The following is a 22,810-nucleotide window of genomic DNA, read 5'->3' on the forward strand; positions in this document are numbered from 1 at the left end:
GTGGTCTAAGGTGGTGTTATGGAGGGGTCAGGGTCTGTGGTTCGAACCGCGACAGCGCCGTATTTTCTTATTTTCTTTGTTTGTCTTGTTTGTCGTGAATAAAAAGTGTCATAAAAGTGCTCTATCTTCCACGGGAATAAATAAAAAATTTACTTTATTTCTTCTTTATTTCTTTGTTTTGGGTGGTTGACTTGGGAAAGGATGGGATGAGAGGGGTTTTGGGTGGTTGACTTGGGAAAGGATGGGATGAGAGGGGTTTTGCCGTTTTTTCTCAGCCGAAATCAATGATTTTTTCATTTTTGGAATCCTTAGCGAATGAGGAATCTTTTCTCTCGTGGAAGCTTTGACCAAAAATAATGTTTAGGTGAAGAGGTGAGATTTCACCCGTTTTTTCACCTCTTTTTTCACAAGCGTTTTACATGAATTGTACGATGTATATTTGAAATCCTAAACAATTTCGTAGCTTCTATTTCTTCTTTTAGTACATCGAATGTTTTAATCATGCCGAAAGTCTTTTTATATTTCTTCTTGACGTCAGACAGAAGGAAATCTTCTGTTGTTGGATAGTTTTTATTAAGAAATGTCAACATATCCATTTTATCTTCTGCTAGCTTTTCTGCTTCTTTCTTTAAGTCTGCATAGTCGTTTCGCATTCTTTCTATCTCTTTGACTGAGTAGTTATATTTTCTTATTGCTGCTTTACATTTTGAACATTGCGGCATCGTTTTTGCGTTATACATTGAAATAAAACCAGCTAGAACAACTAAGGCGTCAATGGTTTTCTTTAACTCAAAAGCTGCTGGTTTTATCTGTTCATTCCATACTTTACCTCTTCTATCTTTATCTCTTATCTGCCATACACATTTTGCAACTAATGAAACAAAGTTATCGTATGTCTTAAATTCTTCGGATTTGTAAAGGTCAGAAATATTTTTATAAACCATGTCGCAATTTTTGTCCATAACTTTATGGTTGCAATGAAAACCAAGGAATTCATAATTTACTTTACGTATGAATTTCTTAATTTCTACTGAGTCAGTTGCTTTGACTTCAATTTCGTCGAATTCAGGAATAGTTAGTTTTTGCTGCTGAATTTCAGGTAGTTTAGGCAAATGGTCGATGAGGTCCTCCATTTCATAAAGATATTGTTCATTTGTTTCATCTTTCGCACTACAGTCTAAATTACTTGTTAAAAGTTCTTGCTTTATCTTCTGGATTTCTGTTTCAAAAGTATATGAAGAAGGAATAAAGCTTTTCATCTCTACCAACATTGACGTAGGATTCATGACTAGCGAGTTTGGTGCTGTAGTTGTGGACAGAGTCCCACCGTTCGTGGCTTGAATTGTTGTTGTGCCGATTGTTGAAATCATATCTTTTATACAAAATAAAAATAATTTTAAAACTAACTTTAAAACTAACTTTATTTTTTCTATCATAAGGAAATTCATGAAAATTCGTGAGGGTGAAAAAACAGGTGAAATCTCACCTCTTCACCTCAATTATATTTTTGGTGAATTCAATAAAAATAAATGGTTCATTTACTCACAATATTTTTGTACAAAACGACCCCAAACTTTTAACTTCTTTTCTGCAGTTTCTAATGCTATCTTAGCGAGTTCATATTCTCTAAATTCTCTCTTTAAATCTTCTTGTTCCCATTGGTCTAGTTCGTATGGAGAATCTCTATAACCATAACATATCTCACGTTCATGTTCTAATTGTTTTTCGCACATTTTTCTAACTTCTTCTTCAAACAAATGTTTAGCATTTTCTAATGTATCTTCGAGTTCTTCTTCATCTAACTTCTCATGAACTTTCTTGTCTATGGAGTCCATAATTTTTCCAACTGCTATGCAATATTTTGGAGAAGCCCACATTGCTATATAGTTTATAAGTCTTGGGTCTACATATGTTCCTCTAACCTGTTTGATTTCATCAGGAATTCCTGCATGAATTTTGTATAAAAAGCAACAGTCCGAATTCCGGCGGTTGCTATATTCTTCACAAAACGCCTTATAATACTCTTCCCAGGACTTATTTTCCAACAACTTTCTAAAGTCTTTCCTAAACTGCTGACACATCTTTGTTGCATTAATGTAACCATCCTTGTCTCTACGTAAGACTTCAATACCATTATAAGTGCCTTTTGTGAATGTTTCGCCATTAGATTTGTTCGTGAACGTCTGTGCTTCGACTGACATTTCTGTTCTTACATACAAAATAAAAAAAATAAAAATAATTTTAAAACTAACTTTATTTTTGGGCTGCATCAAATTTCCTGTGTTGTTGTCAAAATGTCATGTTGTCATCATTTTTCAGAGAAGTTAATTAACCGAGTGACACATGGTGACGTAGTGACACCTTCAGTTCTTCAAAAATAATTAATTATTGAATAACCTGAAAACATTAACGTAAAAATATATTTCTGCAGTTCATCCATTACTTCATTACCTAATTAATTACAGACATAAAATATATTTAGTTCATTCGGTACCATGCAAATACAGTCACAAATGGTGGCATATAATCTGCACCCGAGCCTGTTGGATTTGTTGTGAAAGTATGGACATGATTTCCTCCCGGTTCAGTTTGTCGAAAAGTCTTTTTTGTTGAATCGTTATAAGCTGGAGATAAAACATCATTGCCAGCTTCATAGTCTGAGTTCTATAATGGGTGGTCTCTTAATGAGTGGCTATGATCGCCAGAAAAGTTTGTAGTTCCCGTATGAGTGTGCGGTGGAAGGTTTGCTTCTTTAATTTTCTTCGAACCTCCTGTTTGCTTTGAATATCTAGCACAGTATAAGAATTTATCTACAATCTGCTTCCACATACCAAAACCTAAAACTGTTGCTGGATTTGTTGAATTCATTGACGTATAAATAGAACCAACAGGATATAATGTTTGAAGTATTTCATTTTTCATGCTTGTAATCACATCATTTACTTCCGACTTCTTTGCATAATTTTCATCAACATAAGTTTTATCTGCTTTAAGGTCTAAACATCCTGAAACCCATTCTGTATCAGCTTTAACTTTAAAAGTCTCCGATGTCCATTCATGATACCATTCAACCTTTTCTTTAATTTCATTATCTTTTTCATCAACATAAGTTTTATCTGCTTTAAGGTCTAAACATCCTGAAACCCATCCTGTATCAGCTTTAACTTTAAAAGTCTCCGATGTCCATTCATGATACCATTCAACCTTTTCTTTAATTTCATTATCTTTTTCATCAACATAAACCAAATTTGCCTTCTTATTTAACTCATTATCCACATATTCCTTATCCACCTTCGTCATTATGTCGTTTAGGAAACCTTCTATGAATTCCTCATTTAAATTAAATCTTCCAATCTTCAAAACTTTAGGAAATGCATTTAATGCGTAATATCTCTGTTCTTCTGGTGGAATTGATGTTATATCATCCGTTATTCCTTTAATTTTTGAATTCATAAATAAAATTTCTTTTATATTTGATATCACTGCACCACCTTTGCAAACGAATTCGAAATGGTCATTTTTCAATACTATCTCCAAATCTCCATATTTCAACCTTTGCGTTTGTTCTGCCGTCTTTGAATTATATGCATATATGGCGTATGTAATAAGTTGTTGTGGTTGCTGTTGTTTAATCATTTATTATGATTTAAAAATAAATATTTAATCCATTATCTCATCAGCTATTTTCTCTATTTGAAATTGCCATAATATTTCATTCATAAATTCTAAATCACAATCAAATAGGTCAGTTATTCTAAATTTAATATTTGATAAATCTTTTGAATGAAGAATAAATGAATTCCCGGATAATTGAAACGGATATGATAAAGAAAATGTGTTTAAGTTGATGGATAAAATGTTTTGTATTGATGGGTAAGAGTTAGGGTCTAATGTTTGATGTGAAAATCTCATTGGGGTATTAACTTTATCACATTTGATTAAAATGAAATTGGAACCAGTGTCAGAATACAAAACATCCCCAACATCTTTTTCAAAATTTAATATCCCCAACAATGAACGAAGATGAGGAGTACAAAATTTAATTTTCAGGGAAATTTAATAAGGTTATTTATTTCATCAAGTTCAAAAAGTTTATCGGGTTTTGATTTAAAATTTTCTTCATACCATACGATAAATGATTCATTTAAATAACTTAAAATCATGTTAATATCCCATTTCGCTATCACATTATTTATATACATATCATACGTTTTTTCAAGGTCATCTTTAATAAATGATATATAATCTGAAGGGTCTAAAAGAATGGGATTAAATTTACCACTCACAGAAACGAGAGTAACATTATAAATTCCGCTAACTGTTAAATTTAATTCACAGTTATTATTCGAAATAATATTGATAATTGACATTTTTATTACGATTAAAAATATGGTAAAGCGTTATTTTCCAGTGATAAATAAAACTAGAATAAGATTACCTCAAGAATTCATAAATTCAACGAATAAGAAATTCATTCATGTTATAAATTTTAGTGTTTTCAGAAAATATGAGTCAGTGTCATATTCATCAACAGGTTATATTTCACTTCATTCAAATTTAGTTCAATCAAACCCATATAATGACCATTTCATAAGATTTTCAGATGGTATTAAAAATGTAATTGATAGATTAAAATATGAACAGATTGACAATATCGAATTTTTGGAATTTTGGTTTAAATATCCCGATGGAAAAAAGATTGAAGTTAAAGATAAAGCTGATACTATAACAAAAACAATTACAATGACCGATCCGGATAGTGGGGAACAAAAAGAAATAAAACAAACGATAGAAACTGGTGAAAGGTCAATTATTATTGATTATGATTCAAAGGATTATTATTCGATAATGTTAATGCTTGAATATTAAATAGCCTTAACAAAGAATTTTTCAAGTGATATTTTATATTCATCAACTATTTTATTATAAATATCATTATATGTTAAATGAAGTTCAGTTGTTGTTCCGTTCTTTGATATCTTAATTGTGCTAATATCCTTTATAGGATTTATTTTTGCAACTGTTCCGCAGCATGAAACCTCATCATCTATGAAAAATTGAATCTTAACGTCTGAATCTTGAACATCACAAAGAATGGCGATAATGTGAATTAATGATTCATAAGGTAAAATAATTAAACCGGATTGGTCAATTAAATTTATTATTGAATCATAATTATTAATTATTATATCACGGTAAATTTTCATTAATTCAGAATTAATGTCTATTTTATATGGGTTCTCGATGTTTGATGAAAGAGGCGGGGGGTATGTTGGATAAGTGGGAATTTCAACAGGTTCTTTACCAGGTTCAGATAAAATGATTGGGTCTCCATTCTCATGGTTTTCTTCATTCTCCTCATTCTTCGGTAAGTCACGAGTTAATAAATTTGGTTGAGTTGCTGACCTTGTTAATTCAGGGCTAACATTAACTTTAACATTTTGAATAATTCGTGATTTATCATCATTTACGTTATAACCAACCGTAATCTCTGCTTTTGCGTTAGTGTTCTTTTGACTAGTGAAACGTCTTCTCATTTATATTCGAATAAAAAAATATATTTAAACTTTTATTTTGCTGGAACTTTTGAATCTATTATTCCCTGTATTTGTTCATGAAGTTGATTTTTAGCTGTTTCATCGAAATTAATAGACCTAATATATTCATTAATTGCATTCTTATAATCATCTGATTTCTCAAATTTTCTTTTATCTGATTCCTTAACTAAATCATAAGTTAAACCTCGTTGCTGATATAATGGTTTCTTAATTAAATCTTTGAATGCTTGAGATAAAGCACCTGATGCAATTCTTGCTACTATAATTGGTTGGAATTGCTGTTTAAGTTCATCTTTAACATTTGCGAAAACTGGATCGAATAAAGCAACTTTAAAGAATTTCTTAGCTGAAATTTCAGGTCTAATATTTGCATATTGACCATCAAACTGGTTAGAATATCGTGGTAATCCATCCGGTCCCTCTTCAATAGCATTTAATTCTTCATTGAAATAAGAATATGGATTATAACGGTATGAATTAATTGGACCATTTTCACCTTCTCCAATGTATTGTTTAACAGCTTTTCCATTTTCATCAAATTGCATAGGATAACGTTCATTATATGCTTTACGTTTAGGATAATCAGATATAGTTAATTTATACCATTTATGACTTTAATATTACCTTGACCATCAGTAACGAAAACTTCATTTATACCATCAGGTTTTCCATTTGGACCCGTAATGTCTGCTTCGTGTGCTTCCCAATTTGGACCTTGACGTTTGGCATATGCTTGAGCTTCTGGTAATGTTAAAACGTTTCTCATTTGTTTAACATCTTTTTGAAGACCAGCAACAATATGAACTAATTCTTTCATTCCATCAGGAACTTTCATAGTTCTATTATATGCACCCTTTTTGTTGTTCCTTGTTTTAATGGAACCTGTAGAAGATTTGCTATTTCTGTCATGTTTAATTATAAATAAAAAATAAAAATTAATTATAAAAAGTTAATCAAATTTAACACTTCCTTTATTTAAATCAACTATTATTTTTCCATGTTCACCTAATTGCTGATATTGTGTGTAAAGTTCATTAATGCTCATTGGTAAATTCACTTGATAAAGCATAACGTTCAACTGTTGACGACTAAACCCACTGAAAATGAAAAGGTTGATAGATTTGATTTAATGTTTGTGCTTAATGCTTTGAAATATTGAACAGCCATAAAGAATGAACACTGAATGTGTCGACATTGAGTTAATAACTGATTAAAATATGATTTCTCATTTGTTATTAGTTTTGATTTCACTGCATCATCTAGAAAAATGAGTGAATGCAAAAATTCTCTATCAAAATTTGAAATAGAAAGTGTTTCAAATAATTCATCCCGTTGTTTATCAATAATTTTATCCTCTAATCCTTGCTTCTTGATTGTATTATATAATTCTTTATACATTAAAAAGTTTTTTAAATAATCTTCTGCTTCTTCTTGTGATAAATAAATAATTGGAATTTTGATTAAATGCTTTAAAGATTCAAATGTATCATCTGAAGGTGAACCTGAACGGTTGATATAAATTAACACATGTGAATGGGGGAAGTGTTAGCAATAATGATAATTTGTTTTAATATCGTTAATGTTTTACCTTTATTTGTTTACCAATTGCTGCAGTGATTGAATTTAAGTAACATTCAGAATATGGAATTTTCATTAATTTTTCCTTAGATAGAGCATTTCTATTATCACTCAATGCTTCATTAATCATATCATACGTATGTATTATATACTCCTGCTAATTCTTCATAAGGGTGGATGAATTTAAATCCATTTAATCAAAAATAAATTTATAATTTTAAACATTTCTATTCATCAATATTTCATCATATGAACTTCTATACTGTGGTGGTGTACCTGTTGGATGATATTTCAAACCTTCATCCGGTGTCCATGTCCAATATGTAGTCCTAGTAAACCAAACCTGAGGAGGATTTGTCACCTTTGAACAGTAAGTGTCATTTTCACCCTGAATGATTGGATAAGCTTTCACTTGTACTGTAACTTGTGAGTTGAAAGTTTCTAATCCATCAAAGAATATACCCGCTCCATCACGTTGAACTGGAATAGTGCATAAGAATGAAGTTTGGTCTTTCCATGTTCTAGCTAATGGCGTGCCATCATCATCATTCAGTGGTCTAGTTAATGAGTCCTCGTATTCTTCCGTGCATTCATTCACTCCATCTAAATCAGAAGCTTGAAGCATACGTGTAAAGAATATGTCACCCACTGTGGTCATCGCTTGATCGGGGAAGTTTCTGGAATCTATAGTGACCTGAAGACCTCGAAGCATTGGATTTTCTAAAACCGTTCTTTGCATTGCATTCTTCGGAAATGTTAACACAACATCTGTAACATTATGAAGAGCGTATGAGAAATCTGAGCTAATACCTTCAGGAGTGATGCAACCTCCATTTAGTGAACGAACGTCAATATGTTGAGCTGGAATCATGAATGGATCTTCCTTACTGAATAAACGTGGTATTGCTTTAACTGATTCTTCAATTAAACCGTATCCTGGTGTAATGCATTTATCCTCTAAAACTTCCATCTTTGTGCATGAAATAATAACGTCATCAACTGTTGCGTCAGCAGATGTAGCGGCTAAGCTTGTAATTAATTTGGCAGGAAGTCCGATTTGTTGGAATTTGCGATCATATTTATAAACATGATTCATAATCTTTTCATAATTTTCATCAGTTATCTTTTCATAAACGTAATTTTGTAAATCAGCAACTCTTAACGGGTCAACCTGACAAAATACTAAAGTATCCCTGAAAACATAATATTTAAGAATGATATCACCAAATGATTTAGGATAATCATCGAACGCCTGAAATGCTAACAAATCATTTACCGGAATAATCATATCAAAAGTGACATCAACTTCTTCATTTGCTTTCTTGAAAACTTCTGAAGGGTCAATATATTTACCACATACTGAGTTATCATATTTTTGAACATTATTATATAACGAATGAACAAACTTTTTAACTTTCCTTTCTGATTTTGGTTTATATGTTGCAAATGCGAAAGATTCACGGGCGCAATCCATCTGAAGATAACCGGCATCACCTCTTTCGGTTTCTACTTCTAATTGTTTAAAGCTTTGATTTGATGATTTGTAACCAACGAATAAACGCATGCATTTAAAAGCGGCATCACATGTGAAAGCTTTATTTGAAACTAGAGGTGCTTTAACTTTGCGTTTAATATATGTGTCACCTAATTGGTTCACATCATGAGCTGGATTTGTAATTCTTAAATGAGTTTGTTTATCATCAAAATATGGAGCATCAGAGTCATAGCATGAACTTTCAAGTTCTCTATAATATCTTCTACCGTCATTCTTTGCGAATATTTCATTTATCTTTTCGAATGAATGAAACACATTTCCATTAATCGGTTTAGTGTTTGGCACTAAATAGTTAGTCGTCATTTATTAATAAATAAAAAATCAAAATTAAAAGATGGAAATGAATTTTTAATTTTAATGAAATAATCAACTATGGCTGCAGGTATATTTAAGAAACTGTGGGATAAAGTAAAAAGAGGAGCGAGTAAAGTTTGGGAAACATTGAAGAAGGAGCAAATTGGATATTTAAGAATAAAGAAGCAATTAGTGACGTTGCTGAATCAATAACGCCAAAAGCTGCCCCAATAAGAGAAGTTTTAAATAAAGGAGAAAAAGTTTATCAAAGACTACAACCGATACTAAGATAAAAATAATTTTAAAATAATTTATTTTCCACTATCTACCCCTATTTTATTAAGTATTCCTTCAGCTATTCCACCAATTGCGTTACCTGCTTGTGCTCCCATCGCCGGATTACCTGCTTTAGTACCTAATACTCCACCTATGATAGTTCCTGCCGTTTTCGCTACTGGTGCCAAAAAGTTTGCAATGGGTTTAATAATCTTTTTATAAACCCAACCCGCAGCTTTCTTAATTCCATCCCATAATTTTTTAAAGAATCCTGCCGCCATTTCTGATTTAATATTAATTAAAAAATATATTTCATCACTTATATTCTAATTTTTATTTAATGATAAATGAAACCGATTTTAAAAATAAATGAAACAGAGGAGGAAGAAATAAATGAAAGTGAAAATGTTCAACAAAAAATAAACGTTGTTAAACCAATTACTGAAATAAAAATTTTTTTCATCTGTTGAAGAATTTAATGACTATTATGCTAATAATTAAAAAATTATTTGAAGAATTGACAACGTGTAAATTGAATAAAATGTTTAAAGTTGATGGATTCAAAATTTCAAAATAAAAGGAGTGGTTAGTTTGAAATCTATTCCTCAATCAAGAATCACCTCATTAATGAAAATTGATGATTTAACAAAAAGAATAGAAGAGATTGAAGAAAGAATGAATCAAATAATTGATTTCATAAATTCAAATAATCATTAGTTTTAAAGTTTATTTTACTCGTTTATGACTCCAAGTAGTAGATATGACGGGTTTTGTGACTTTTTTTGTTACATCTATATATAGACGATGCATTAAAATATATTTATTTTAAATTAACATTAATTTAAATAATTTATTTTTTATCTTTATAAAAGAAGCTATATATAGATGATGTCAGATATTCCGCGATTAATTAAACATTGTTTAAATCCTGAATGGGTTAAACTTCAATTTAAAAATGAAGATTGTGAATTATTAAATGAATATGAAAGCCAAAATAAGCTAATGAGGTTATAAATATAATAAAAGAATATTTAATTTCATGGAATCAATGGAGTCATAATCAAAGACTCATAAACGAGAAGAAGAAATTGAAAATAATGAAATGGAAATCATTGATGACATTAAAGAGGATGGAATTCCTAATATTTTGTAGAAAAACCTTTAGAACTAAGTTAGGACATATAAACGTAGAGTATTAAATCCTGAATATCTTAAACATCAATTTAAAAAGGAAGACTGTGATTATTAAACGCTAATGAATATGAAAATGCTAAATCAAAACTGAGATATAAATATATTGGAAGTGATGAAAGGTGTAAAGATAAAGATAAAGTTTATTCAGTTTCATATAATAACTGGCACACGTTAGGGATAAGAAAACATTTAGGAGATTATGGGAAATGTTCTGAATTCTTTAAATCTAGTATGTACGAGAAGAGTAAAAGAAATTTAGAAATAATTATTTTCATGAATGAAAGATTCACTACCATAATGAAATAAATAAAATTTTTTTTAAAAAATAAACTTTAAAAATTCATGTCTTACATTTTTGAATAATTTATTTTTTTATTTCGTAAGAAAATGAGTGGATCAAGATTCGTAACCGTCAATCAATTAATGGATGCTCTTTCACCAATTCTTGAAAATGTTAACAAGTAGATGTTTATTTCGATGATTATGTAGAAAGTTTAATTATAAAGGTAAGTTTAATATTAAACCTATTACTTTGCATTTGATAATAAATTAATTGAAAATGTAAAAATTTGGGAATTAATTCCGAATATTGAATTTATAACAAATATTAATGATAAATGGTTTAAACGAATTCCAACCACAAAAGTTCTTTGTAAATTAATGATCAAAACTGAGGAAAAAGAAATTTAACGGGTTTAAATATCATCCAAATAAAGTTTCAGAACTAGAAAATGAAAAACTTCAGAAAAATTAAACGATAGACTTTCAATGATCATATTGAAAAATAAATAAAACTAGCAGAAGTTGCATTTTAATAATGAAATATTTGATGAATATAACCTTGAACTCAGTGATGGCTTTAAGGACCCGGGCTCAACGAGTCATGATTCATGAAATCAATAATTTGATTTATTCGCTCTTCAATAATTTCTATTCTTTTTGTTAAATCATCTATTTTCATTAATGAGGTGATTCTTGATTGAGGAATAGATTTCAAAACTAACCACTCCTTTTATTTTTGAAATTTTGAATCCATCAACTTTAAACATTTTATTCAATTTACACGTTGTCAATTCTTCAAATAATTTTTTATTATTAGCATAATAGTCATTAAATTCTTCAACAGATGAAAAAATTTTTATTTCAGTAATTGGTTTAACAACATTTATTTTTTGTTGAACATTTCCACTTTCATTTATTTCTTCCTCCTTTGTTTCATTTATTTTTTAAAATCGGTTTCATTTATCATTAAATAAAAATTAGAATATAAGTGATGAAATATATTTTTTTAATTAATATTAAATCAGAAATGGCGGCAGGATTCTTTAAAAAATTATGGGATGGAATTAAGAAAGCTGCGGTTGGGTTTATAAAAAGGTTATTAAACCTGTTGCAAACTTTTTGGCACCAGTAGCGAAAACGGCAGGAACTATCATAGGTGGAGTATTAGGTACTAAAGCAGGTAACCCGGCGATGGGAGCACAAGCAGGTAACGCAATTGGTGGAATAGCTGAAGGAATACTTAATAAAATAGGAGGTAAAATAGTGGAAAAATAAATAAATATTATTTTTATCTTAGTATTGGTTGTAGTCTTTGATAAACTTTTTTCTCCTTTATTTAAAATTTCTCTTATTGGGGCAGCTTTTGGCGTTATTGATTCAGCAACGTCACTAATTGCTTCTTTATTCTTAAATATCCAATTTGCTCCTTTCTTCATTGTTTCCCAAACTTTATGCGCTCCTCTTTTTACTTTATCCCACAGTTTCTTAAAGAATCCTGCAGCCATAGTTGATTATTTCATTAAAATTAAAATTCATTTTCATCTTTTAATTTTGATTTTTTATTTATTAATAAATGACGACAAACTATTTAGTACCAAACACCAAACCGATTAATGGAAATGTGTTTCATTCATTCGAAAAGATAAATGAAATATTCGCAAAGAATGACGGTAGAAGATATTATAGAGAACTTGAAAGTTCATGCTATGACTCTGATACTCCATATTTTGATGATAAACAAACTCATTTAAGAATTACAAATCCGGCTCATGATGTGAACCAATTAGGTGACACATATATTAAACGCAAAGTTAAAGCAACTCTAGTTTCAAATAAAGCTTTCACATGTGATGCCGCTTTTAAATGCATGCGTTTATTCGTTGGTTACAAATCATCAAATCAAAGCTTTAAACAATTAGAAGTAGAAACCGAAAGAGGTGATGCCGGTTATCTTCAGATGGATTGCGCCCGTGAATCTTTCGCATTTGCAACATATAAACCAAAAATCAGAAAGGAAAGTTAAAAAGTTTGTTCATTCGTTATTAATAATGTTCAAAAATATGATAACTCAGTATGTGGTAAATATATTGACCCTTCAGAAGTTTTCAAGAAAGCAAATGAAGAAGTTGATATCACTTTTGATATGATTATTCCGGTAAATGATTTGTTAGCATTTCAGGCGTTCGATGATTATCCTAAATCATTTGGTGAAATCATTCTTAAATATTATGTTTTCAGGGATACTTTAGTATTTTGTCAGGTTGACCCGTTAAGAGTTGCTGATTTACAAAATTATGTTTATGAAAAGATAACTGATGAAAATTATGAAAAGATTATGAATCATGTTTATAAATATGATCGCAAATTCCAACAAATCGGACTTCCTGCCAAATTAATTACAAGCTTAGCGCTACATCTGCTGACGCAACAGTTGAAGACGTTATTATTTCATGCACAAAGATGGAAGTTTTAGAGGATAAATGTATTACACCAGGATATGGTTTAATTGAAGAATCAGTTAAAGCAATACCACGTTTATTCAGTAAGGAAGATCCATTCATGATTCCAGCTCAACATATTGACGTTCGTTCACTAAATGGAGGTTGCATCACTCCTGAAGGTATCAGCTCAGATTTCTCATACGCTCTTCATAATGTTACAGATGTTGTGTTAACATTTCCGAAGAATGCAATGCAAAGAACGTTTTAGAAAATCCAATGCTTCGAGGTCTTCAGGTCACTATAGATTCCAGAAACTTCCCCGATCAAGCGATGACCACAGTGGGTGACATATTCTTTACACGTATGCTTCAAGCTTCTGATTTAGATGGAGTGAATGAATGCACGGAAGAATACGAGGACTCATTAACTAGACCACTAATGATGATGATGGCAAGCCATTAGCTAGAACATGGAAAGACCAAACTTCATTCTTATGCACTATTCCAGTTCAACGTGATGGAGCGGGTATATTCTTTGATGGATTAGAAACTTTCAACTCACAAGTTACAGTACAAGTGAAAGCTTATCCAATCATTCAGGGTGAAAATGACACTTACTGTTCAAAGGTGACAAATCCTCCTCAGGTTTGGTTTACTAGGACTACATATTGGACATGGACACCAGATGAAGGTTTGAAATATCATCCAACAGGTACACCACCGCAGTATAGAAGTTCATATGATGAAATATTGATGAATAGAAATGTTTAAAATTATAAATTTATTTTTGATTAAATGGATTTAAATTCATCCACTCCTTATGAAGAATTAGCGGGAGTATATAATACATACGTAGATGATATGATTAATGAAGCATTGAGTGATAATAGAAATGCTCTATCTAAGGAAAAATTAATGAAAATTCCATATTCTGAATGTTACTTAAATTCAATCACTGCAGCAATTGGTAAACAGAATAAAGGTAAAACATTAACGATATTAAAACAAATTATCATTATTGCTAACACTTCACCCATTCACATGTGTTAATTTATATCAACCGTTCAGGTTCACCTTCAGATGATACATTTGAATCTTTAAAGCATTTAATCAAAATTCCAATTATTTATTTATCACAAGAAGAAGCAGAAGATTATTTAAAAAACTTTTTAATGTATAAAGAATTATATAATACAATCAAGAAGCAAGGATTAGAGGATAAAATTATTGATAAACAACGGGATGAATTATTTGAAACACTTTCTATTTCAAATTTTGATAGAGAATTTTTGCATTCACTAATTTTTCTAGATGATGCCGTGAAATCAAAACTAATAACTAATGAGAAATCATATTTTAATCAGTTATTAACTCAATGTCGACACATTCAGTGTTCATTCTTCATGGCTGTTCAATATTTCAAAGCATTAAGCACAAACATTAAATCAAATCTATCAACCCTTTTCATTTTCAGTGGGTTTAGTCGTCAACAGTTGAACGTTATGCTTTATCAAGTGAATTTACCAATGAGCATTAATGAACTTTACACACAATATCAACAATTAGGTGAACATGGAAAAATAATAGTTGATTTAAATAAAGGATGTGTTAAATTTGATTAACTTTTTATAATTAATTTTTATTTTTTATTTATAATTAAACATGACAGAAATAGCAAATCTTCTACAGGTTCCATTAAAACAAGGGACAAACAAAAGGGGTGTATATAATAGAACTATGAAAGTTCCTGATGGAATGAAAGAATTAGTTCATATTGTTGCTGGTCTTCAAAAAGATGTTAAACAAATGAGAAATGTTTTAACATTACCAGAAGCTCAAGCATATGCCAAACGTCATGGTCCAAATTGGGAAGCACACGAAGCAGACATTACGGGTCCAAATGGAAAACCTGATGGTATAAATGAAGTTTTCGTTACTGATGGTCAAGGTAATATTAAAGTCATAAATGGGTATAAATTAACTGTATCTGATTATCCTAAACGTAAAGCATATAATGAATGTTATCCTATGCAATTTGATGAAAATGGAAAAGCTGTTAAACAATACATTGGAGAAGGTGAAAATGGTCCAATTAATTCATACCGTCATAATCCATATTCTTATTTCAATGAAGAATTAAATGCTATTGAAGAGGGACCGGATGGATTACCACGATATTCTAACCAGTTTGATGGTCAATATGCAAATTTGAGACCTGAAATTCCAGCTAAGAAATTCTTTAAAGTTGCTTTATTCGATCCAGTTTTCGCAAATGTTAAAGATGAACTTAAACAGCAATTCCAACCAATTATAGTAGCAAGAATTGCATCAGGTGCTTTATCTCAAGCATTCAAAGATTTAATTAAGAAACCATTATATCAGCAACGAGGTTTAACTTATGATTTAGTTAAGGAATCAGATAAAAGAAAATTTGAGAAATCAGATGATTATAAGAATGCAATTAATGAATATATTAGGTCTATTAATTTCGATGAAAATGCTAAAAATCAACTTCATGAACAAATACAGGGAATAATAGATTCAAAAGTTCCAGCAAAATAAAAGTTTAAATATATTTTTTTATTCGATTATAAATGAGAAGACGTTTCACTAGTCAAAAGAACACTAACGCAAAAGCAGAGATTACGGTTGGTTATAACGTAAATGATGATAAATCACGAATTATTCAAAATGTTAAAGTTAATGTTAGCCCTGAATTAACAAGGTCAGCAACTCAACCAAATTTATTAACTCGTGACTTACCGAAAAAGGAGGAGAATGAAGAAAACCATGAGAATGGAGACCCAATCATTTTATCTGAACCCGGTAAAGAACCCGTTGAAATTCCCACATATCCAACATACCCCCACCTCTTTCATCAAACATCGAGAACCCAGGAATCTACGATTCCAGTCGCAATGCACCATATAAAATAGACATTAATTCTGAATTAATGAAAATTTACCGTGATATAATAACTGATAATTATGATTCAATAATAAATTTAATTGATCAATCCGGTTTAATTATTTTACCTTATGAATCATTAATTCACATTATTGCCATTCTTTGTGATGTTCAGATTCAGACGTGAAGATTCAATTTTTCATAGATGATGAGGTTTCATGCTGCGGAACAGTTGCAAAAATAAATCCTATAAAGGATATTAGCACAATTAAGATATCAAAGAACGGAACAACAACTGAACTTCATTTAACATATAATGATATTTATAATAAAATAGTTGATGAATATAAAATATCACTTGAAAAATTCTTTGTTAAGGCCATTTAATATTCAAGCATTAACATTATTGAATAATAATCCTTTGAATCATAATCAATAATAATTGACCTTTCACCAGTTTCTATCGTTTGTTTTATTTCTTTTTGTTCCCCACTATCCGGATCGGTCATTGTAATTGTTTTTGTTATAGTATCAGCTTTATCTTTAACTTCAATCTTTTTTCCATCGGGATATTTAAACCAAAATTCCAAAAATTCGATATTGTCAATCTGTTCATATTTTAATCTATCAATTACATTTTTAATACCATCTGAAAATCTTATGAAATGGTCATTATATGGGTTTGATTGAACTAAATTTGAATGAAGTGAAATATAACCCGATGATGAATATGACATTGACTCATATTTTCTGAAAACACTAAAATTTATAACATGAATGAATTTCTTATTCGTTGAATTTATGAATTCTTGAGGTAATCTTATCCTAGTTTTATTTATCACTGGAAAATAACGCTTTACCATATTTTTAATCGTAATAAAAAAATGTCAATTATCAATATTATTTCGAATAATAACTGTGAATTAAATTTAACAGTTAGCGGAATTTATAATGTTACTCTCGTTTCTGTGAGTGGTAAATTTAATCCCATTCTTTTAGACCCTTCAGATTATATATCATTTATTAAAGATGACCTTGAAAAAACGTATGATATGTATATAAATAATGTGATAACGAAATGGGATATTAACACGATTTTAAGTTATTTAAATGAATCATTTATCGTATGGTATGAAGAAAATTTTAAATCAAAACCTGATAAACTTTTTGAACTTGATGAAATAAATAACCTTATTAAATTTCCGCTGAAAATTAAATTTTGTACTCCTCATCTTCGTTCATTGTTGGGGATATTAAATTTTGAAAAAGATGTTGGGGATGTTTTGTATTCTGACACTGGTTCCAATTTCATTTTAATCAAATGTGATAAAGTTAATACCCCAATGAGATTTTCACATCAAACATTAGACCCTAACTCAATATAAAAACATTTTATCCATCAACTTAAACATATTTTCTTTATCATATCCGTTTCAATTATCTGGGAATTCATTTATTCTTCATTCAAAAGATTTATCAAATATTAAATTTAGAATAACCGACCTATTTGATTGTGATTTAGAATTCATGAATGAAATATTATGGCAATTTCAAATAGAAAAAATAGCTGATGAGATAACGGATTAAATATTTATTTTTAAATCATAATAAATGATTAAACAACAACAGCAACACAAAACTTAAGGCACAGACCATTACATACGCCATATATGCATATAATTCAAAGACGGCAGAACAAACGCAAAGGTTGAAATATGGAGATTTGGAGATAGTATTGAAAAATGACCATTTCGAATTCGTTTGCAAAGGTGGTGCAGTGATATCAAATATAAAAGAAATTTTATTTATGAATTCAAAAATTAAAGGAATAACGGATGATATAACATCAATTCCACCAGAAGAACAGAGATATTACGCATTAAATGCATTTCCTAAAGTTTTGAAGATTGGAAGATTTAATTTAAATGAGGAATTCATAAAAGGTTTCCTAAATGACATAATGAAGAAAGCAGATAAGGAATACGTGGATAGTGAGTTAGAGAAGAAAGCAGATAAGGGACTTGTGGCTAGTGCATTAATGAAGAAGGCAGATAAGGAATATGTTAATGAAAAAGATAATGAAATTATAGAAAGGGTTGAATGGTATCATGAATGGACATCAAAGATTTTAAAAACTAAAGCCGATACAGGATGGGTTTCAGGATGTTTAGACCTTAAAGCAGATAAAACTTATGTTAACAATGAGTTAATGAAGAAGGCAGATAAGAACCATACACATACAAGTTTTACAACTGTTGCTATAGAAAGTATTGAAGGAACGGTTGAAGAAACTGGTGGGGATGTATTATATTGTAAACCTCCTAACTTTCCACAAGGTTTAACATCGGATGACGACATAACGACGATGAGAAACATTAGATGTAAAGATGTTTATGTCATGAAGGATGAACATAATATTAAATTCACTGCTCAAGATTTATATGACAAGAAAGCAGACAAAAAAGAGCTTCAAACATTAAAGACAGAAATTCTTCAAACATTATATCCTATAGGCTCTATTTATACGTCAATGAACTCAACAAATCCAGCAACAGTTCTGGGTTTCGGTACGTGGGAACAAATAGTTGACAGGTTTTTGTATTGTGCAAACTCTTCAAAGGAAACAGGAGGAAGTAAAACGATTTCAGGTGAAAATTTACCTGCACATAGTCACTACATAGATTTAAGTACATCTCAAGCGGGTTGGCATAAGCATAGATATTGGGATTGGTCAGCAATGATAAAAGGTAAAGGATATGATGTTAAAGACAACGTTAAGTTTGCTATAGATTGTTACTGGAGTAACACTGAGGGAGGAGGAAACCATACACATCACGTTTCAGGATATACACAAACAACGGGACAAAGTAAAGATTACATGCCGCCATTTATGACTGTATTCACATGGTATAGAGTTCAATGAATGTGCTTGACCCAAAGGTCTGGGCTTACCGAATGAACGTAAATGTTTTGACATACTGACAGAAGAAATAGAAGCTACGAAATTGTTTAGGATTTCAAATATACATCGTACAATTCATGTGAAACGCTTGTGAAAAAACTGGGGTGAAAAATTAGGTGAAAAAACAGGTGAGATCTCACCTCTTCACCTAAATTATATTTTTGTTCAAAGCTTCCACGAGAGAAAAGATTCCTCATTCGCTAAGGATTCCAAAAATGAAAAAATCATTGATTTCGGCTGAGAAAAACAGCAAAACCCTTCTTCCACGGGAACAAAGAAATAAAGAAGAAATAAAGAAGAAATAAAGTAAATTTTTTATTTATTCCCGTGGAAGATAGAGCACTTTTATGACACTTTTTATTCACGACAAACAAGACAAACAAAGAAAATAAGAAAATACGGCGCCGTCGCGGTTCGAACCACAGACCCTGACCCCTCTATAACACCACCTTAGACCACTGTGCTACGTAGCCTGTCGACATAAGATTTTATAAATTGCATATTTGACGTAAATTTATTTCCCAGTTATTCAAAAATAAGTCATAACTGCCTTCCTCCTGTGATGTTGTCAAAATGTCATGTTGTCACATTTTTTCAGAGAAGTTAAATTACCTGGTGACCACCTGGTGACCTGGTGACCCCTTCAGTTATTCAAAAATAATTAATTATTGAATAACCTAAAAACATTAACGATAAAATAAGTGATAACAAATTTTTATTTTTATCATAAATGAATACCCCACAAGCTCAAAATTTACCACGAATCATAACAAGGGAGGAAATGATAAAAATGATGCAAGAACATGTTAAAAATAACAAACCACTAAAATTGAGAAAATGTGGTTATGCAGTAATGATGGAAAGAGAGTTGTCGAAGAGGAATAAAAATTAAATTTGGATTGAGTTTAAAAATTCATCTTTATTAAATTCATCTCTTCCAATCAATTTATTTATTCTATTAAATTCTTTTATTTTTGCTTCACTCAGTTTAAGGATTGAACGAAAGTTTCTAATTTTTCGATTATTTCTTTATCATTTTCAACCCCACTGCATTGCGACTTCTTTTTGTAATAGCATATTTTTGATTTAATTCTGTTTAGTTTCTTTTTATATTCATTGTCTGGACTCTTGACTGCTTTGTTGTCACTCATTTCTTACGAAATAAAAAAATTAAATATTATTTAAATATAATGGAGTGATAAAATAAATCGGAATTTCTATTAATTTCTTGTCAACTTCAACTAATGCATTGCCGTTAATATATCTAACAAATTCAGCTATTGTGTCAAATCTTCGTCTTCTTTTTGTCATTGATTTATCAGTTTTTCCATAATCGAGATGAATTAAAACTTTATTCCCTTGTTTAAAATTCATGAGCCCTGAATTAATTTGTTCACGTTTAACATCATTTAACTTTTCCATTTGCTTTCTAATATATTCCCATTCTTTTGAAATATCATTTTTCATTTCCACTGGTTTCATGTTTATAGTTCTATGCCATGTATTATTGTAATAATATACTAACTGCTGTATGATGGAGTCATGATTTCCATCCCAGTATATCTGACCGTTAACCCCTAACGCATCTCTAAGAGTTCTCATTACCGCATCAACTATTTTATTATGAAACGTATATGGAGAGGATGAAAAGTAAAAATTAATTTGTGGGAAATAATGAGCCATAGCTGCCTGAAATCCTTTATCACCATCACCCCTTATATTATCTACTCTTTCATGATCTAGTAAGTATTGTATAGCTCTTCTTGTTTCCTGTTCTGTTTTCCCTTTCACCGGAATGCAATATAAATATCTGGTGTTAATGTTAATGGCAAATAAATAAGTAACGTTTCCTTTTGAATATTCCAGATGATCAATTTCGTATGAATATGGATATAGTGCAAATGAAGGGCGACTAAATTTTTCCTTTAATGGTTGAATTTTTGGGTCAATTGGTTTATTTAATATTTTGAAATCCTTTTTAAAATCTTTTTGCTTCTTTAATGTTTGAAATGGATATAATAAAGTGAATGATGAAGGATTAACTGAAGGAGGAGGTACTACTGTTGGAGGTTTTGGTGTTGTAAGTGGTTTAATTTTATCTGCTTTGATTTTGGAATCATTCCTCCTTTCATTAATTCTGGATGTATTCTATTCATTTGTTTTAAATATGCTGTATATAAAGGTTTGATATACTTTCCCGCTTCGAGTTTATGTTGAAGGATGAATTCCAAAAGTTGATCTTCATTTAAAAGTCGGGCTGAATATGGTTTAACTAATGAATCATAAATTAAAGCTTGTGCATCATTTATGGTCTGAAGGACCTGGGTGTTTTGTTACCATTTTGGCTTTGGTTTTTGTGGCTCGGGATTATATAAATTATATAATCCATCAATATCTTCTTCTGTTAATACTTTATTTTTGAAATCTTTCAACTGTTTAAGTTGTGATTTAGTTTTTCCCTTTGTATATTCATTATTTTTAATTTTGTCTTTAATTTCAGAAATTATTTTATCATGATATTTCAAAATTTCATTTTTATAATACGAATAATAATAATCCATATCATCACCGTTATATTTTTATTATATTTTTGGAGATATGCTTTTAAATCATAATAATAATCAAGAAAATTTTGATTAAATACTAAATCATCAATTAAAATTTTTTAAATCTGTGTTATCCATTTATATAAAAATAAAATAAATGTTTTAAGGGTGCCCACCTCTTTGTTCTTCTGTGGTATTTCATTAAAATAAATCATTGTATTAAATAAATGGCATACAACATCCATTTTCACAACATACAGCCTTAGTGTGTGCTCCTGTTAATGCGGTCTTACCGATTGTTAAGCGAGTCATTGACCCGTTTTTAAGTTGTAAATTAATATTTTGATCATCAAATATCACTTTATCATTTATTATATCCAAATAATTTTTAGGTGTTAATTGTTTATTTTGTCGTAAACTAACACCTTTCATTTTTTTGTGCAATCTTTTTAAAATCACTTCCATCAATTGAACCGTTGAATGATGTATAACACTTTACATAAAGCAACCATGTTATCACCTTGTTTCTCAATTGCTAAACCCAATAACTTCTTCTCATGTGCTTTTTCTTCAGCTTTATTCTTAATTAGGATTTTAAATTTCTCATCAAAACAGAAAGAAATCAAAAGGTGCGAATTTGTAAATTTTTATCATAAAATTGTTTATCGTGTAACAATTGCTTGAAATGCTTGAGTGTTAGGAAGATTGGATCGCCAGCGATTGCCCAATAAGATGAATCAGTATCACCTTCAATGAAATGAAACGATTAACATTCATACATTTATACATAAAATCATAAATGAAAACCAAATACCAGTATTAGCATTATCTAAAGTGAAGAATGCCTCTTGTAAACATGTATCACATCTATAAAATCTATCTTTAAGCATCACTGATACGTATCCTCCTATTTCTCTTATGTTTTTAAACTTATTTGACATACATGCAACGCGTGCCTTCTGTGCATTCATTATTTTAGTCTTTGCGTAATTTTGTGTATTCATTGCATCGTAACCATATGATCCATTAAGTGAAATCTTGCAAAATAAACTTTTTCCTTTATTTCCTTCTAATTCAGCCTTTTGTCTTTCGTTCATAAATTCGTTCGCAAATTCATTAAAACAAGTGTTTTTAGTAAATGTTAAAATTGATTGAATGTCATCAATGATAAAATGAAATCTGTCTATTAGATACCAAAGATAATAAGAAGAAAATGGT

At 30.1% G+C, this 22,810-nt stretch overlaps 7 protein-coding genes and 1 pseudogene across 8 annotated transcripts, besides 3 other annotated features; 4 read left to right on the top strand and 4 right to left on the bottom strand.

The window, feature by feature from the left end:
* Positions 1–7,929: part of a mobile genetic element that runs on past the window's edge.
* Positions 589–1,448, bottom strand: TVAGG3_0305170 (organellar and viral DNA polymerase type B; the record flags this gene model as incomplete). Its single annotated transcript, XM_001296641.1, has 1 exon — positions 589–1,448. A coding segment is annotated over one exon (860 nt), but the record flags the coding sequence as incomplete, so codon positions are not given.
* On the bottom strand, positions 1,539–2,201 carry TVAGG3_0305180 (uncharacterized protein; the record flags this gene model as incomplete). The annotated part of the gene is made up of 1 exon (XM_051229645.1): positions 1,539–2,201. The coding sequence occupies one exon, from the start codon at positions 2,199–2,201 to the stop codon at positions 1,539–1,541; it is 663 nt and encodes a 220-aa protein (XP_051099375.1).
* Positions 2,665–3,636, bottom strand: TVAGG3_0305190 (keratin-associated protein family; the record flags this gene model as incomplete). The annotated part of the gene is made up of 1 exon (XM_051229646.1): positions 2,665–3,636. One exon carries the CDS (start codon positions 3,634–3,636, stop codon positions 2,665–2,667), a length of 972 nt encoding a protein of 323 aa, XP_051099376.1.
* Positions 4,917–5,537, bottom strand: TVAGG3_0305200 (uncharacterized protein; the record flags this gene model as incomplete). The annotated part of the gene is made up of 1 exon (XM_051229647.1): positions 4,917–5,537. A coding segment is annotated over one exon (621 nt), but the record flags the coding sequence as incomplete, so codon positions are not given.
* Positions 7,930–12,310: 4,381 nt separating the features above from the next.
* TVAGG3_0305220 (uncharacterized protein) lies at positions 12,311–12,760 on the top strand (the record flags this gene model as incomplete). The annotated part of the gene is made up of 1 exon (XM_051229648.1): positions 12,311–12,760. One exon carries the CDS (start codon positions 12,311–12,313, stop codon positions 12,758–12,760), a length of 450 nt encoding a protein of 149 aa, XP_051099378.1.
* Positions 12,311–12,760: a mobile genetic element.
* Positions 12,761–14,098: 1,338 nt separating this feature from the next.
* Positions 14,099–22,810: part of a mobile genetic element that runs on past the window's edge.
* On the top strand, positions 14,350–14,799 carry TVAGG3_0305240 (uncharacterized protein; the record flags this gene model as incomplete). Its single annotated transcript, XM_051229649.1, has 1 exon — positions 14,350–14,799. The coding sequence occupies one exon, from the start codon at positions 14,350–14,352 to the stop codon at positions 14,797–14,799; it is 450 nt and encodes a 149-aa protein (XP_051099379.1).
* Positions 14,840–15,451, top strand: TVAGG3_0305250 (uncharacterized protein; the record flags this gene model as incomplete). Its single annotated transcript, XM_051229650.1, has 1 exon — positions 14,840–15,451. A coding segment is annotated over one exon (612 nt), but the record flags the coding sequence as incomplete, so codon positions are not given.
* TVAGG3_0305260 lies at positions 17,696–18,436 on the top strand (annotated as a pseudogene). Its single transcript has one exon. A coding segment is annotated over exon 1 (741 nt).

Source organism: Trichomonas vaginalis, chromosome V (assembly GCF_026262505.1).
Source record: "Trichomonas vaginalis G3 chromosome V, whole genome shotgun sequence".
Taxonomy (NCBI): Eukaryota; Parabasalia; order Trichomonadida; family Trichomonadidae; genus Trichomonas; species Trichomonas vaginalis.